At 42.9% G+C, this 17,308-nt stretch overlaps 1 protein-coding gene across 12 annotated transcripts in view; it reads left to right on the plus strand.

The window, feature by feature from the left end:
* The window catches only part of CHL1 (cell adhesion molecule L1 like), a 137,072-nt gene that overhangs the window by 95,813 nt on the left and 23,951 nt on the right, over nucleotides 1–17,308 (plus strand). For all 12 annotated transcript variants that reach the window (XM_027700427.1, XM_027700431.1, XM_027700429.1 and 9 more), the window contains 7 exons: nucleotides 2,056–2,240; nucleotides 8,177–8,308; nucleotides 9,186–9,323; nucleotides 9,949–10,060; nucleotides 10,931–11,097; nucleotides 12,685–12,850; nucleotides 14,184–14,308. In XM_027700427.1, the coding sequence (XP_027556228.1) occupies nucleotides 2,056–2,240; nucleotides 8,177–8,308; nucleotides 9,186–9,323; nucleotides 9,949–10,060; nucleotides 10,931–11,097; nucleotides 12,685–12,850; nucleotides 14,184–14,308 (1,025 nt within the window). The remainder of the gene's footprint in view (nucleotides 1–2,055; nucleotides 2,241–8,176; nucleotides 8,309–9,185; nucleotides 9,324–9,948; nucleotides 10,061–10,930; nucleotides 11,098–12,684; nucleotides 12,851–14,183; nucleotides 14,309–17,308) is intronic.

Raw genomic sequence — 17,308 nt, forward strand, 5'->3', positions numbered from 1 at the left:
CTGTCACTTCAGGCTCTTGTAAATAGTCTCTCTTCCTTTGTCTTATAGGTTCCCTTAAGGTACTGGGAGGGTTAATATAGGGAAGGGTAAAAATAGATAGTATGTGATGGGAAATCAGGACAATTTTGTTGATTTTTGTAAATAACACAGGACAAAATGAGGGTAAGCAAAGAAAGGGAATGGCTAAATAAATGTTGAGTGCCATCCTCACCACTTAGCTGTGGTTCCCTCTCTCAGAGCTGTCCCTGCTGCACTAACTCACACAGACAGAAACCCCAGTCCAGTTTTCCAATGTCTCCCATGTGCCTGTCCATGCAATAGTCGAGCTGCCACCAGAGAAACAGGTAAAGTGAAAATCTCTGCACCCACCAAACCCACAGTGAAAGCAAAGTCCCTTCTGGTTTGTTTGTGACAGAGCTTTGTGTCGAACAGAGCCTTAAATCACCCTCTCCTCGTGCTGTACAACAGAGGCAGAGCCTGCTTAGCACAGACATAACTCCTATTAAAGGCTCTGAAATTATATCCCCTCTCCAAAATTCCAAAGTCAGGATATTTATCTGCCTGAACAAACATGTTTGGGGTATTTTGTTTTTCCATAAAGGCTTGAAAGGGCATTGCTCATTTAGGCTGGCAGGGTTCTACCTCTGCAGTTGGTTGGCATTCCTGAAGGAAGGTGAATTACTTGTCTCTGTTGGATTCACTCCAGGTATCTGCAGCAAGTTTTGGTTCCCTGTTGCAACACTTCCTTGTCTAATTCACTTCCCATCAAGCTAATTCGCCGACCCACAAGCCTCCCCTAGTCCACAGCTATGAGTTTATAGGGTTTTCAAGGTATTGAATAGGCAAAGCACCTTGAAAATACTCCAATATGGATTTTAGGTGCAGAAGTTAATATCATATGCAAGAATAGAAAGCCAGAAAAGCTTGTTTATTTGGGAAAAGGTAAAAAAAAATATATATACAATTTTCACTCAAAAATTTCCAGGAAACTCTTTTAAAAATTAGTTTTTCAAACAAAAAGGTGGGTTTTTTCGAAGTAGCCACTTTTGAAAGAATACAAAGTACTTCTTTATACTTTCATTGAGATCCTTCAAAAAATGCAATATTTAGAACAAAAAAAAAAAGCTATTTTTACTTGCTAAAATTTCCCTTTTCAGCAGAAAAATGATCAGCTTTGCCTGTATCTCTGCCAATCCATCCCACCAAATGTCCCCAAACCATGGAAGCGGATAGACCAAGCCAGATTCCCAGCAACTAAGATCAGGGGCGTCCAACTGCAAAATAAGGAATTAAGTGCATTTCCAATCTGTCATTTTTTTTTGAAGACTTATGTTCTGAGTAATGGCAGCGTCAGGAGGGCATTGCCTCCGTGCAACACCGAGGAGACACGAGGCCAGGCTTTGGGACAAGAGCGGGACAAGGACTCTGGCAGGAAATAATGGGATATTTGCATTCAGTGCTCCTGGAAATCCATAATTTCTGGGCACCTGGGGCTCTGTGCAGCTCGTGCCAGGGCATCCAGCCACGGGAACAGATGGGCACGAGAGTGAGCAGATCTGACACTGTGTCCGTGCTTCGTGCGCGGTGTCGGGAACGCGGAGCCCAGCTGGGAATGCGCGGCCGACGGTCTGGCCCCAATCCCTGTGTCACTGCTTTCTGAGGGTGTAAAGAGCATTTCAGCCACCTCCAGTGGTTGGCCAGCAGGCAGGCACTGAGTGAAGTCACTCTAATGAAGTCTTCACCTCCTCGTCTGTCCTCAGGTGCCCTTTTGTAGCGGGATGAGATGAGCTCCGGTCCCTCTCCCACAGTCCGTGCCAACACACACGCAAGGAACGCAGCCTCGTGCTCTGTCCTGCTGAAGAACCCACTCACAGGGGTTCTCCAAATCAGGAAGCAGTACAGATTAGTTTTAGTCTGTAATATAACCCTTAGTTAGCCCTGGGGTTTTAAAAAGGCTCAAAATCCTCTGACAAACCGTAGTGTGAAGTCTCCAGCAGTGCTATAACAGGAAGCAGCTTAATATACAACTAAAAATCTTCTTTTTCTCTTTCTCAGCCCAACTCCTCATCTAAGCTGGGTCAAAGTCACTGGAAACATGCCCAAGGATGAACCAGAAACAGAGAATTTTGGGAAGATCCTGAAGATAGACCAAGTGTCAGCAGCTGATGAAGGGACGTACCAGTGCACGGCGAGCAACCCCATGGGGAGGGCGAGGCACGAGTTCCATGTCCACGTGGAAGGTGCTGAGTACAATTTACTGACCTTATTTATTTTGAACAAAGAGGTGGTGAAAGGGAAGGGGATAATAGTAATAATAACCTTTTCCATATAATTTTATATTTATAATAATAATAATGACCTTTGCTAATATATCGATGTCATGCGTGAATTGCACGACACTATTTAATTTTTGATACCTAAGGGCCCATCTCTTAAATTTGGGAAGGTTGCAGAAAGTAGCAACTCTAAAAAAAAATATATATATATATATATATAAATAATGCATCTTTTTTCCTAAACCATGAAGGCCTTACAAAGTGGTGAACAGGAGTACAAATACGTGAGCAGATTCAATACTCTAAAGATGTGAGTTAGTCAAGCAGAGATATTGATGAAATGTCTTGTATTAATCTGAGTGTCAGACAAAAAGATCTAATTATTCCCCTTGCCCTTAAAGACTGTGAAAATGGCTGTGCTGGGCTGGATCAGAGGGACATTTAGCTCAGTTCTCTTTCTTTGGCTTCCTCCAAAGTGAGTTCCTAGGAAGGGCTGTAAAAATGCAGTGAGCAGACATGGTATCAGCCCTCTCCTCCCCTCCTTCCCGTGCTCTCTTGCTGTGAATTTGCATAGGGACAACCTGAGCTAAGAGTGGTTTCTATAATCCTTGAAAAGCATCACAAAAATTTGTGAAACAAAGTGAAAAAAAAATATTTTCTACTAATTGTGAACCGAATCATTTAGGTTGGAAAAGAGCTCTAAGATCATAGAGTCCAACCTGTAAACAATCCACCACCTCCTCAACAGTTTTAAAAAATTGAAATATGATCCTTTTTGTCATCCCATTGAGTATCCAAGGCCTGTTCCCACCCCACCTGCATGCTTGGAAGGATGACCAGTATTAGCAGCGTTCATAAATAGTTTTAGGGTTCCACTTGTGCTCGTCGTACCCTTGTGTGAGGGGTGGTGAGTCCCTGTGCATGATCACACACAGGTCTGGTGGCTGACCCAGGTGAGTGTTGGCTGCTTGTGCTTGTGCAAAACAGAGAACCTGCTGTGTTTGTGCAGGGTTTGGTCGTCATTTATTTCTGGTGCTCAAGAAGGTGGTAGATGAACAAAGCCAGCTAAGATCCCTTCATCCCAGGCATCTTGAAGAGTGCAGATAGAGGTGTGTGGCTCCATCCCCCTTCCTCCTCCTCCCCAAACTCTGAAGGTGTGAGCCCTTCACAAGGCTGGTGTAGATGCTCTTTCCCAGGAGCCAAGCAGAGCTCTGGTGAGACTTGGAAAAGACAAGCAAGACCTGCAGAACCCTCCCTGCCACTGCAGCTCTCTGCCCAGGAATAGCTACAGAATGAGAATCCTGAAGCACAGCTGAAAAACTCCCCGAAAACATTTCCATGCTCTGCTCTGCAGAGTCAAAAAATAAAATAAATCACCGGCAGCATTATCTGTCAGAGTCTGCCAACAGCTTCATTTTCATCTGGGCTTCTTCTCCCTGGTCACAAGGAGTTGTGATGGGAGGAAAAGGCACTTTCAACCCCTGCTCTGTATTTACTCATCAGCTGAGGAAAAGCCTTTTCTGCCAGTGTGTGATGAATCATCCCCATCCACTTGACACAACCTCGTGCCTCGCAGTCTTCTTCCCCTCTCTGGAAGTGTGGCAGAGGGGGATACCAGGGCATGGCAAGTTTTCAGCTGTGATGGAGGGGAAGTGCTGACTCCCAGAAATCATTCCAGATGGTTTGGAGCATCTCTGCTGTAGCTGAATATTTTAACAATCTGGTGATGATTTTCTCGGCTGTAAAAAAAAATCGATTCCTTCAAAGAAATTGCAGGAGCTGCAAAAACTAAAATACCAGAGAAATAACATTAATTTAGCAGTTTAGGATTTTGACCTCCATCTCTCCCAGTCTGTAGAGGAAGGAAAACTTTCTGGCAAATTTTTATTAACAAACAAGTACTTAAAAAAAGTAAAAGAAGGAAATAATCCCACTCCAGCCATTGCTGTTAAATTCATTTTCCATGTGTGTAACTAATGATGACTACTGTCACCTGCAGGAATTCTTCCTATTAGGAGTCACCTCACATCCAAGGTATCAAGGTAAAAATGAGCCCAAACATTGTTGTCTTCTCCAATTTCTAACCAGCAAATGTCACTGTCATTAATCAGAGATGGACACGTTCATCATTCTTGCAGGAGCTCCTGTGAGCACACTCAAGGGCAGATCCTGAGCTCTGGAATTGAGCATTAATTTCAGTTGGCTTCAGGGAGGTTGTGCTGACTTAGGGCTTCCTCACACTTGACAGGCTCCTCTCGAAGGGAAAAGAAAATTAAACATGGAAGAAAAATTATCTATTATTAACCACCAACCATCCTCAGTCTAGTGCTGGTGTGTAAATCAGGATTTGCTGCCATGTTTTTTGTTTTTCTTTCTTATATTTGAAGACCTCAAACCAGTGCCCCATCCTTCTAAATAACAATTTTAGTGATATTTGCATGCAGCCCACTTACTAATCCTACTGAGTCTGAGAGCAAAGATTCAGGTAATTATTACCAAGCATATGAAAATATTCAGCAAGCAAATTGCTTGACTCTTTGAGCATTTTAATCTCTCTTTGCAAGGGAAGATGTAACCTGGAACATCAGAGCAGGCACAAAACCCCCACTGTTGTTATTAGAATGAGAGACAATTATTTTAAAAAAATAGCAAAGCAAGCCCACGAATTGTTTTGACTTCAAATGTTTATTTGGTTATTGTTTGTAGCCCACCAAACCCAACAGCAAATGTACATATAACCTCAAAATCTTGCAGTATCATAATACCTAATCTAATGTTACCTTAATCTTGATTGAGGCTCCTAGATGGTGTTTAATAGAAATAATTGTTACAATATAATGCTTATTTTAGTAATGATACAATAGCTAAGGGCCTTTGCAGTTATATCTTGCAATAGTACTTGTCTCTAGTACTCAGCTAGAGAAAAAGAAAATAGATGAAACTAATATGAGGCAGAACCAGGACTGGGTGTTTTAATTGGGTTCAAATTGTGTTTCTGTGTTTCACTGGAAAACTGCTCCAACAGGATGCAGAGCCCAAGGTGGTACCTGCAGCTGAAGGTGCTGCTGATGCCCCCAAAGTGGGATGGGTTGGCAGCCTTTGGGAAGATGTGAGGAGAATTTGAAAGGATCTTGACAAATTGGGAGAGTGGTCTGGAATAAAAAGGATGTGTTTCAGTGAGCACGAGGGCAGAGCAATTCTCCCCAGGCAGCACTAATTGGCTTCATCAGCACAGGGTGGGAAATGTCTGGTTAGGCTGGTTGGGAGGAGATGCTGGATGGAGAGCTGAACGTGGCTGGGAAATGTTAGTCTGGCAGAAAAGGCAAAAATCATCCTGGAAAGTGTGAAGAAAAGTGTTGTTGTACGAAAAACTCCTGAGAACTGAGAAGGCCTCACATAATATAAGGAATTTTACATCATGAACTCCATCAAGTCTGGGGTTAACTGAGGCAGTTCAGGAGAAGGCAGCAAGGGTGGTCACAGAACCCAAAATCATGGCATTTGAGAAAAAAACAGATATGTTTAACTTGGTAAAAAAATAAATCTGGGGAGTGCATAAGAGCATTCAGATGAATAGAAGTTTCTTCACAAAGTTTCCTGGGGATGATGTAAGATACAATATGTTAAACTGCAGCAAGGCAGATGTTGGTTAGGTGTTCCAAATTTGTTCTGGTCCCGGGGAAAAGCACAGTGCTGTCACAGCATGGGAGGCTGAGGGGAAGGTCTGGATCCATTTTGGGTGTTTTAGGTGTAGATGATCCTCCTCTGTTGCAGCAGGATGGACTAAATGCCCATTTTAGATCCCTTTCACGTTTGAACATGTCAGTATTTTCTATAAAGACATAAATCCCTAAATAAGGAGGCTCACTTTGATAACTCTCACCAAGAAAATGCAGGAAATATTTGCCACTCCCTGTTGCTCACACAGATTAACTCTTTGACTCTCCAACCACTGGATTTTATAGTTGCTAAAAATACATGTATATTTTGTTATTCCTATACTTTGTATACTTATAAGTAGTGCAGCATATCTGCCACATGGAAAAGAGGTTCTTCAGCCTTTCTGTGAAATTCCATTTCATACTTGGCAAAAATCTCATTGCCTCTGACTTCACAGCTGCATCACTTCCTTGGGGCACCCACAGCAATTCTCATGCTGAGAAAGGAAAGAGAGGCATCATGTGCATGCACAGATGGAAATAGGAAGGGATCCATCAGGTGGTTTGTGTTCAGGCTGTGCTTGGTATCCCCTCCTCCAAAACACAGAAATATCCTGACTCAAGTTCTGAGTTTGTGGCAGATTTAGAGGAAAAATTCCAAACCAACACTTTAATCAGGACTGCCACGAACCTTTTCACCTCCATGCCTTTAACCTGTCTTTTCCTGAGGAAAGCATGATGTATGTGAGGGAAAGAAGGGAAAAGATCTGCAAGAGCAAAATGTTCTGTTGTTTGCACAGTTTTTTTCCTGGAGTCAAATACCAGGAAGCAAAACAAATGTGGTCATGTCACTCTGGGTGTGAGGAAGGTAAGAAACCCGTCCTGTGTGAAGGAAATGGGAAGATCTTATCATTATAGATAAGCTTCAGTGTCTTGGATTTTACTGGAGTCTTCATGTGTTGATGAACAATGTCTCTTCACATGGAAATGCTGGACTGGGTGTGGAAGTGTCTTGTCACCCTTCAGAGGTGGTTTTTTAATATCTCTGTGAATATGAGCAGTAATGCTTTGTCTTAGCATATCACACTGATAACATCTGGAGCTGTATTACCAGGCAACAGCTCTGTTCATCTTCAAAGTGTTTTCTGAGCATTAACTAATGGATCCAAGTGTTTCCCAGGCATTAGCTCACCTGTTTCAAATAGGGAAAGAGGCACCATGGCCTGCCAAGAACATGCAGAAGAGGTAGTGTCAGGTCTGGTATTAAAATCTGGAAGTTTCTTGCTTTTCAGAGGGAGATAATGATGAATTCAGGGTTGTGTTTTGGACTGAGGCTGCCCACTGATGTGTAGGCAGGCTCAGGGACCTGCATTCAGTCAGTGGAGAATGAAGCATTTCTCAGATAAAGGCTCTTTTTCTCCCTTTCAGTTCCCTTCCCTCCCTTATGGACGTGTTTTTCCGACGAGGTTTGGGTACCTGAAGCTCATGGGCTGCTCTGCAGGGTGGAGGGTTTCCTCAGAGACCCCCGGTTTCCCTGGCAGTGCCGGGAAAGGAGAGCACAGGGAATGCAGCAGCACACACGGCTGCTCCTCTACCACCACCCTGTGGGCAACACTTCTGCACCCAAACCTTCTCTCATCCCCAGAACGAGAGAATGTTTCATCATTCCTAAATGTGTTATGGGTCGGCCTCTGGTCTGAATACAGGATGGAAAAACAGAATATTGAAGTGACAATGCACAGCACAGGTGAAGGAGCAGGTGGAGGTGCTGAATCCTGTGGTGGAGCTCCTTCCACTCCCGGGCGAGGCAGTGGGAGCCACTTTCTCATGCTTAGAGAGGGGCATTTGAGCTGGATGGGTGTTTGCATCTTGTTTGCATTGCTGAAATAGTCTCAGCTCATTTCCCAGCCCACAGTCTGAGGGTCCCTGTGGAAATGCTGACCCGTCCCGGTGTCTCTGCTCCCCCAGCCTCTCCCCTCCCATTTGCATTTGTTTTCCACTCGGATAAACACTGCCCGTTTCTACACCCTCCCTGACACTCACAGAGTGTGAAGGACAGAACTGGTGCGTGCTGATGCTAATTTTGCCTTTCCTGACATCGCTTTGCACTGAATCCAATTCAGCTGCGGGACGGGCTGCCAAGTGTTGGCAGCGTTTGCCATCTCCTGGAGGAGCGCGGCAACAGCAGGGTCAGACTCCTGCGGCTGTGACACTGATCCCTGCTCTGTACCCTCTTTCCAGAGCCTCCCCAGTGGCTGAAGAAGCCCGAAGGTGGTGTCTACAGCGTGGGGACGAACCTCGTGCTGCTGTGTGAGGCGATTGGCAACCCGGAGCCGAGCATCCAGTGGAAACTCAACGGGATGCCCATCGACAGTACGTGCCAATCCAACGTGGGGCTGGCCCAGGGGCTGGCTGGGTGAATGAGCCTGTGTGGCACCCACTTAGAGGGAACCCACAAATCCTGACATGCTGGATGATGTCTGATTCGAACCTATTTAGATATTAATTAATATTTATCTACTTAAGAAGCTAATATTTAAATGTGATCTTGCAGCATGGTGTGGAGCAGTGGCACCTGAGAGGTGCTGCCTCTGCCTCATCCCATAATCTTTTGGGGGATCTGGGACAGCTTATGTTCATTAAGGTCTTCTCCTCTTTCTTTGTGCTTCTGAATGAGCCCAAGTGGCTGTGGAGCACAGGCCCTGCTCCCTGGTGTAGCAGTATTATTGCTCCTGGTGTAACAGTATTGTTACTCCTGGTATAGCAGTATTATTATACCTGGTGTAGCACTATTATTACTCCTGGTGTAACAGTATTATTACTCCTGGTATAGCAGTATTATTATTCCTAGTGTAGCAGTATTCTTACTACCATTTTGAAAAGTCTGATTGGGGATTTTACTGGAAATTGGTGCTCTGGAGCACTTTCTTCAGGACTGCTGGCAAAGGCAGTGCTCTGCAACTCACTGTCTGGCTGTTGAACAAGGTCCTGGTTTGATCCCTTTGTTTCACAGAATATTCTGAGTTAGAAGAGACCCACAAGGATCATCAAGTCCAAGTGAAGTCTTAAGTGAAGGGCCCATACAGGGATCAAACCCACAATCTTGCTGTTAGTAGCACTGTGCTCTAACCAGTCTCAGGCTTATCCTGAAGATGTGCTTTGCCTTTGACTTTCAAGCAGTGAGGAGGGACTATGAACTCCACAGTCATGGTGTTTTCTCCAGCTCCTGACATAATTTGGGTCTTTCCAGGCAGGACCTTCAGAGGGAGGATCTCCACCCGGGAGATCAGCCTGACCAACCTGCAGCTGCAGGACAGTGCCGTGTTCCAGTGTGAAGCCACCAACAAGCACGGCACCATCCTGGCCAGTGCCAACGTGAACGTCCTCAGTGAGTGCCCCTTTCCTCTTCGTGGCAACCCCAGTGTCCCATTCTCATGCCTGAATCCTCAGGAACAGCCTGGAGCTTGTAACCACGTCATAGTTCCTTGCACTGCCCCCAGATTTTAAGAATTACTTTATCCAAGTTAATGCCACAAGTCTCACGACGGGCAATATTATATTAGCAGAGTCACTCATGAGCTTTAATTCACTCTTTATTTCAAAAACATGCTTGGGCTCAAAAATTTTTGAATTCAAATGGCTGGGGGCTGAATCGTGACCACAACTCTCTTTTTGAATTATTAAGTGTACTGGTAATCTTTAATTTCAGTTGTGATTCCCAGACTGTGCTTTGAAGAAAGGGAGTGAAGGGGATTTATTTAATACAAAATGTCCCTAAAGGAAGCAGAACTGGGTCTGTTTTGTCTCATGGTGATGTTTCAGACATTTCTGACATGTCCAGCAGGCAACTGGAAGCTTTGGAGAGCTCAGTTGCTCAGTGCAACTGAGGCAGGGAAATTCCCATGAAATGCCTCAGCATTTGACCTTTGCTGGAAAAGTGGATGATGCACGGGCAATATTTATATTCCCAGTTGTGAAATCTGATGCTTCTCACCTTGCATTCTCTTCTGCAGATATTGCTCCCTTAATCCTGACCTCAGATGGGGAAAACTATGCTACAGTGGTGGGTTACAGTGCCTTCCTGCACTGTGACATTTTTGCCTCACCTGCAGCAGATGTCAGATGGTAAGATACTGGGAAATTATGTTTTCCCGTGAAACAAGTTCATACAGGCTCACCAAACACTGAAAAATCTGTCAGTTATTATTTCTATAGAGTTAAGATTAGAAATGTGTAACAAAACTGTATACAAATATAAGTTTTCTGTGTTCAAATGCACTTTTAAGAACCCTGAGGAACTGGTTTGTAAAAAGGGTTAATGAAAGTCCTCAATACCTGTGTGAGACAAGTGCTGGGATATTTGTTAAGCCAAGCCATGCTGTAATAGCCAAATCCTGCTACTAATCCTTAGATTAATGTTGGCAACTTTTTAAGTTTGGGCACATTATTGAGGTGGAAACACAGTGACTTACAGAACATATTTAGCTGGACATGGTTCTGAAGGGTTGGAAGTCACAGGATTGTCACAGCACTTGGCAGATGCAGTAAAATTGCAGATGGCAGCTGTAGATTAAAGACAGAGTAGTTTAAAGACCTTTTTAGGTACTCTCAGTGTGGTTTTGGTTTGCAGGACACTTGTCATAGAACCATAGAATAGTTTGGGTTGGAAGGGAATTAAAGATCATCTCATTCCACCCCTTGCCACAGACAGGGACACCTTCCACTAGCCCAGGTTGCTCCAAGCCCTGTCCAACCTGGCCTTAGACACTTCCAGGGATGGGGCAGCCACAGCTTCTCTGGGCAACCTGTGCCAGGGCCTCCCCACCCTCACAGCCAAGAATTTCTTCCTAATACCTAATCTAGACCCTAACCACGACTTTAATTGCTCAGAGGCAGAGCTGAGACCCAAAATTCCCGTGTTCCCTGCAATAACTCCATGAAATAACAGTTCCTGCAGCCCTAGAAATAAACCAACCCTGTTGTTATGATCTTTAGGACCAAGGACGACAGCATAGAGCCCCTCTCAACGTTCCGCTATGAGTTAAATAAGAATGGGACCCTGGAGATCAAAGACACAAAGAAGGAAGACTCAGGATCTTATGCTTGCTGGGCTGCAAATTCTGTTGGGAAAAGAGCAATCACTGCTAATTTGGATATAAGAGGTAAGGGTTCACTCATGAACAGAAAAAACTTTCACAACTGCTAAGGTTTTACATTTACAAATGTTCAGTGAATAAATAATTAGTAAATGTTCAGTCCAGGACGCAGAATTATTCTGTGAATCTAGAAATTCTCTGGGTATTGTGACCTGAAATTGCCACAGGTCTCATATACCTGTAGCCTTTAATATTGTCCCCATGTTAGTGTTGGATTTTTCCATGCTCAGACATGATGTCCACTTTCTTCTTGACACTTGCAGAAGCTGCATAAGCCACCAAAAATTTGCAGTTTTCATCCCATATCCATTAACTTCATTATCTTGGAAGGATTTTCCCTCCTTTTTGCCACAGGTGCTGTTACAGAGCAGGTTCTTGGCCGACCCTTGTGAGCCCAAAGCCCTCCCTGTGCTCGTGGCTTGGTGGGGTCCTTGCTGAGCCAGACAGGGCTCCTGCTTGTCCCACAGCCTTGGGATTCCTCCTTCCTAAAGGCTCTTCCCATCTCCTTCCCTAAAGCCACTTTCCATCTCCTCCCCTAAAGCCATTTCCCATTTGTTGGTCAGAAGGAACATCCCAAAGTGAATTAAATTCCACTGTGGACACCAAGCACATGCAGCAGGATGAGTTGTGGGTGCTGCTGGTTTAAGGACTCTGCACTGGGCTTTTGCCTGTTTGTTGATAAATATTGGTAAATAAAGCAAAAAAAAAAAATATTACTGAAATGTGTTTACTTATAAATTTTAGATCCATTCCTTGTGCTCCAGTTCTGTTTTAAGGGATTTATATGGTAGGTTGGCAGCAAACAGCTTCTGTTCAGCACACAGTGGATTTTATACAAATTTACTTAGGATTTAGGTCTTGCCAATAAAAAAAACCCTTAAATACTCAATTAGCAAAGTCCTCCAAAGGACTCTCCAATGCAGGGTTTGCTGTGATAAACTTGATGAAAAAAGCCCACTCTCTTTGTGTTCTATTTCCACCCACTCTCTTTGCTTTGTAAATTTTACAGTGCTAATAAACGTGAAAATGTACAATGAAATTCTCACAGAGCAACGTTTCTCTGCAAATATAAATTCTGCTAAGTGCCTTCTCCTTACTTATTCATCTGTTTCTGCATTTGGATTACAGTCAATTAAAAGAACAAACTTGATTGCAATAATTTTTTCTCACTTGACTTTAATAAGCTTGTAATTTTTCTTGGATCATTGCCAAAGCTTATTTCAAATGGCAATTAGACATAAAAATCATATTCAACCCTTTTTATTTTTTTTTTTATCATCCATTTCATGACAGTCTGCTAACAAGGATTTTCACCTGTGACTTTTTATTTTGTGGATTTTTTTTTTCTGGAGCTCTTTACATTAGAGTGAACTGAAAAAAAAGCTTCAAAACAAAAAAATTAAATCCTGGCAAATATCTATTTCAAAACAAACCATCCTCCCCTTGAAATGTGTGTATACATAACAAAAAAAAAAAAAAAGAGACATGATTGTTGCTCCTAAGGTTGCTTTTTACATATGAAGTGCGTGGTGAAAAATTTGATATAATAGTCGCTCTCTCTCCTAATCAAAGTGTTTTTCTGTGATCAATCAGATGCTACAAAACTTGTTGTTACTCCCAAGAACCCCAGAGTGCTGAAATCACATTCAATTTTATTGAAATGTCAGGCTGAGTATGATTCCCACTTGAAACACAGTTTTAAATTATCCTGGAGGAAAGATGGAGATGAGCTGCCAGTCAACAGCACGGAAGGTGGCAGGTGAGTGGGGAGGGAACAGGGCTCTTCTCATCTCAGCTGGGTGATGGGATGTGGGGCTGCAACACGAGGTTCATTAAACCAGGAGCCTTAATAGCTTGAAATGCAAATTCAGGGCTGCAAGAATTCTTCATGTGGTGTGTGAATAGATCTGCATTTTATACATATATACATGTAAATGAAACTGTATGAGTTACCACGGATGGTAAGTGATTTGGGGGTTTATTAATTCTTTCATCATCAAGCAGAATGTAATGTTATGCTTTATATCTCTATATTTATATGGATATATCTATATAAAAATATATCTCTATATTTACCTATATCTGTATATCCATATGTATCTATTTATACCTATCTATTTCTCTCTCTCTCTCTCTCTCTCTATCTATCTATCTATCTGTCTATCTATCTAACTATCTAATATATATAATTTATATATAATATAAATGTTGGTTCAACCCAAAAAGCCCCAAGGAAGTCAACTAGGGAGTTGTTTCTCCACTTCATTGGAACTATTATTTTCCTGTGTTTTACACCTCTTTGTCCAAAGCAAAGTCCTTGTAATGTTGAAGTGAATGGAAAACAGATTTCTGGGATTCTGCCTAAAATCCTACACATTAAAAGCAACAAGTTTTTCCTACATATAAGTTTAGGACTTGCAAGCCCAGGCTGAGTTTTGCCCTATTTTTTGTGTTTCCATTGTCCTCAAGGGGTTGGAGCTCAGCCTTTATTCCATAGGAGGGGTCCCACAGTGGTTAATCAGGTGTCTTTATTAATTACCACAGCAGAGAGATGGTTTCCTAAACACTGCAGTGCTGGAGAGGTTGGAGATCCTGCTGAGCCCACGTAGGGTGGGGAGGGAGTGCCAAGAGAATTCCATGTCTGCCATGGAGCCCACTTGCCTGGGATAATACCAACTTCCCCTGGGCATTGGACATTACACAAGTGGGTTGGGAATGCCCAGTTTTACTCAACCCTTCCAAAAATTCCATCATAAAGCCCACATATTTGCCTCACTAATGACATGCCAAAATCCCATGATTCAGACACTCATCCCGTGCATATCAATGGGGTTCTTTTCAGACCAGGATTGACACAACAACTTCAGCCATGGAGGCTAAATTGCTACAGAATACAAATCATAGTCCCCAGCACAGTGTATAATACAATTACAATTCTGTTTAAATTAATAGTCCTGGTGTGTAATTATGTTATTCAGCATGTCCCGTTACTGAGTGTATTTAGGAACAGTTTTTCAGAGAACAGTGGTGTCTGTCTGTCATATTTGTCTCACAGATTTTTTTTCATCCTTTGTTTTTCTTTGGCCCCTCAGGATGATTCTGGACAGGGACACACTGTTCATCTCCAGTGTGCTGCTGGAGGATCAAGGAGTTTACACGTGTGTGGGCAGCACTTCCCTGGACTCTGCCACGGCCGAGGCCCAGCTGATTGTTCTTGGTAAGGGCTGATTTTCCCGGTGCTCAAACAGCTCCAAATGCCATGGCAGCACTTCTGCTTCTTTCCTTCTCTTGTCCAGTTCAGTTAGAAAGCCTCAATAACCCGATTTCACAGCCTCTCACTCCTTAACCCCAGCTGTGCTCTCCCTCTATCTCCAGGAATGCTGATGCTGACACAAACTTTATTTATATTTAATCTTTGTTATAGGAAGATGAGGGAGCATTTTTTTCCTCAGTTCAAGAGGCCCCCACAGTGGGGAGTAACCCAGGTTGGAAGGTGTAACAGCATATTAAGAATGGCTCTGCTGCTGCTGCTTTGAAGTCCTTGCTCAGTCCTTCATCTCATTTTACTGGGAATCTGCACAATAATTGAACTCTTTTTTGAAGAAGAAGGACTTAAGGCCAGTATTTAGTTGTCCAGCTCCTCTGAAGATCAGTGAAAGTTAAGCACCTAAAAGGATTAATTATCTCTGGGAATCTGAACGTAAATTATTGTCCAGTGGCAAAGAGCAAGTCCACAGCAGAGAAAAACCTTGACCCACTGGGTCTGAAACCTGACCTTGTGTGAGCCTCCTTCCAACCTGCCTCCCTTCCTGAAGGGCCACTTGGAATTCAGGGGGTGAATTTGTGGAGTGCTGTGTGTCCCATTGCACAGGTACCCAAGGGCATCACCCGATAACTAAAATGTAGTGGACAGTCTTGCATCATTTTAATCGCATTAATTCTTGCTCCATTTTACATTTTTATTTATTTCTGGCGGTGATTGCAACAAGAAATAAGTCAATCTGACCTTCAGGATGTTTTTGCACTTTAAAGGCGTGATATTTTTCGGTAAATAGTAAATTAAGAAGATGCTGTGCACATTATTTATGGTACTGGCTTCTTCAGTGCTGTATAATTCAAAATGTTTGTAGGCTATCCGTTACATTACTTATGAAAATTTCATAAAGCACTTTATTCCTTTTTAAAAAGCTGGTTTGCAGAAGAAGAAAAACAGTTTTGAGCTCTTTTCTCCTTGTTTATTGTGTATGAGAAAGGTCTTGGTGGATTAACAATATCTGTTGCTTTTCAAATGAAAAATTCAGGTTTCTTTTGCAATGAAAGACTTGTGAGATGACTAAAGAACTAAATATGGCACAGATGGAGACATCAGAATATGGGCAGCTAAGAGCAAAAGAAATATGCAGTTAGAATATTTCTAAATATTTGTTGTATATTTAATGAACAGGTAGCGGGCTGAGTATCTTTAAGATGCACCATCAGCATCTTTAAATTAATATACTGAATTTTAAATGGATGTGCTCCAAGAATAGAACAGCAAAATTCCTGGAGATTAAGCTGTGCTTTCCTGATTTTTCCCACGTATTACAGAAATAGAGGAAAGAAATGCAAAGAAAAGTTAAAAAAAAAAAAAAACCAAACAAAAAAACCCCCAACAGAAATACAAAAGTTTTTAACTTAAAATATAAAGTTCTTAACTTTTTGATGTACCCTGAGATAAACAAAGAGTCATAGAGTTGTTTAGATTGGGAAAGACCTCAAAGACCATTGAGTCCAGATGTTAACCATGTACTCAAGTGCCACATCCACACATCTTTTGATGACCACCAGACATGGTGACTCCATCCCTTTGCAAAACAAGAAAACACAATATTGTTATTTTAAAAATTCAGTACAAACACCATGAATTTCTTTCACAATGAGAGTCTGTGGCTGAAGGAACTGGTTTTCCTGTAAGAAATGACATTGTCAGCCAAAAATTTAGTTGAAAATCGGGGTGGAGGCAGGTCAAAGACCTGAAGTTGTGCAATCACATTTCCTGGGTCTGCACATTTTTTAAGTGTTGAAACACCAGCCCTGTTTAAGGGGGGAGTGTGTGTGGGACTTTGGGAGGGTGAGGGGTCACCACCAGCCCCCAGCAGGGAGAAATTACTCTTTTACGTCACATTCCATTTACCAAACTAATCCAAAACAATCAGACTGTCAGAGCAAACCACGGGGCAGACAAACATCTGTCAGCCTGAAACTGTTGGATTTGGGAATGGTCATTCAACTACAAGAATTTTGGCAAAAGGAGGTGTTGGAGATGTGTGTTCTCCTTGCTGTATCCAAGGTCTGTGAGGGGGAGCAGCATCTTTTGGTCATGCTGGCAACCATGTGCCTATAAAATGATCTCTGGCAGCAGATAATTTTATGTTTGGGGCTTCTGTAGCCCCAAACTTGTCCCCAGGAGGTTCAGTGCAGTTGTCACACCGACCACCACCTCTGCCTCTGATATATTCTCTGGACTGCGTTAGTTGAGCTGGCAGGTAATTAATTTTCTTGTTTCTCATTAATATAGACCCCCATGGCTGGGATAATGAATGTTATCCCTTCACTCACACTCTAAAAGGCCAAGTTCAATAACTGTCAGAGCTGAGTCACCTTCTCCCACTCTGGTTTGCTCCAGAGGAAATCCAAGTGCTGCTGATATAAGTTCCTGCTGAGAGCAGTGTCAATATCTATTAATGATTAAATAGATCTTGGTGTTGATTTGAAAAGAAAACTCTGTTGCTGTGAGCACAGTAATGAGAGTAGATGGGAATGAACTCGAGAAGGATATTGTGTTTATAAAGGAAAAATCAGGGCCAGAATCCCAGAATGTGCTGAGTTGGGAGGGACTCACAAGGATCATCCAGTTCAACCCTCAGCCCTGCACAGGACCATCCTCAAGAGTCCCACCCTGTGCCCCAGAGGATCATCCAAACCCTCCTGGAGCTCTGGCAGCCTTGGTGCTGTGCCCACTGCCCTGGGGAGCCTGGGCAGTGCCCAACCACCCTCTGGGGGAAGAACCTTCTTCTAATATCCAACCTAAACCTCCCCTGAGACAACTTCAAGCCTCGCTGGCTGTAATTAAAAGGATTTTCCAAAGCAGTTCCTGCTTTCCTCATTGTGTCCATTTTGAAATCAAAGGCTGTTTTACCACCACCTTCACTGAACTCTCCAGTCCTTTGGAAAATGC

This window comes from Neopelma chrysocephalum, unplaced genomic scaffold (assembly GCF_003984885.1).
Source record: "Neopelma chrysocephalum unplaced genomic scaffold, ASM398488v2 Primary Assembly neopelma1_147, whole genome shotgun sequence".
NCBI lineage: Eukaryota > Metazoa > Chordata > Aves > Passeriformes > Pipridae > Neopelma > Neopelma chrysocephalum.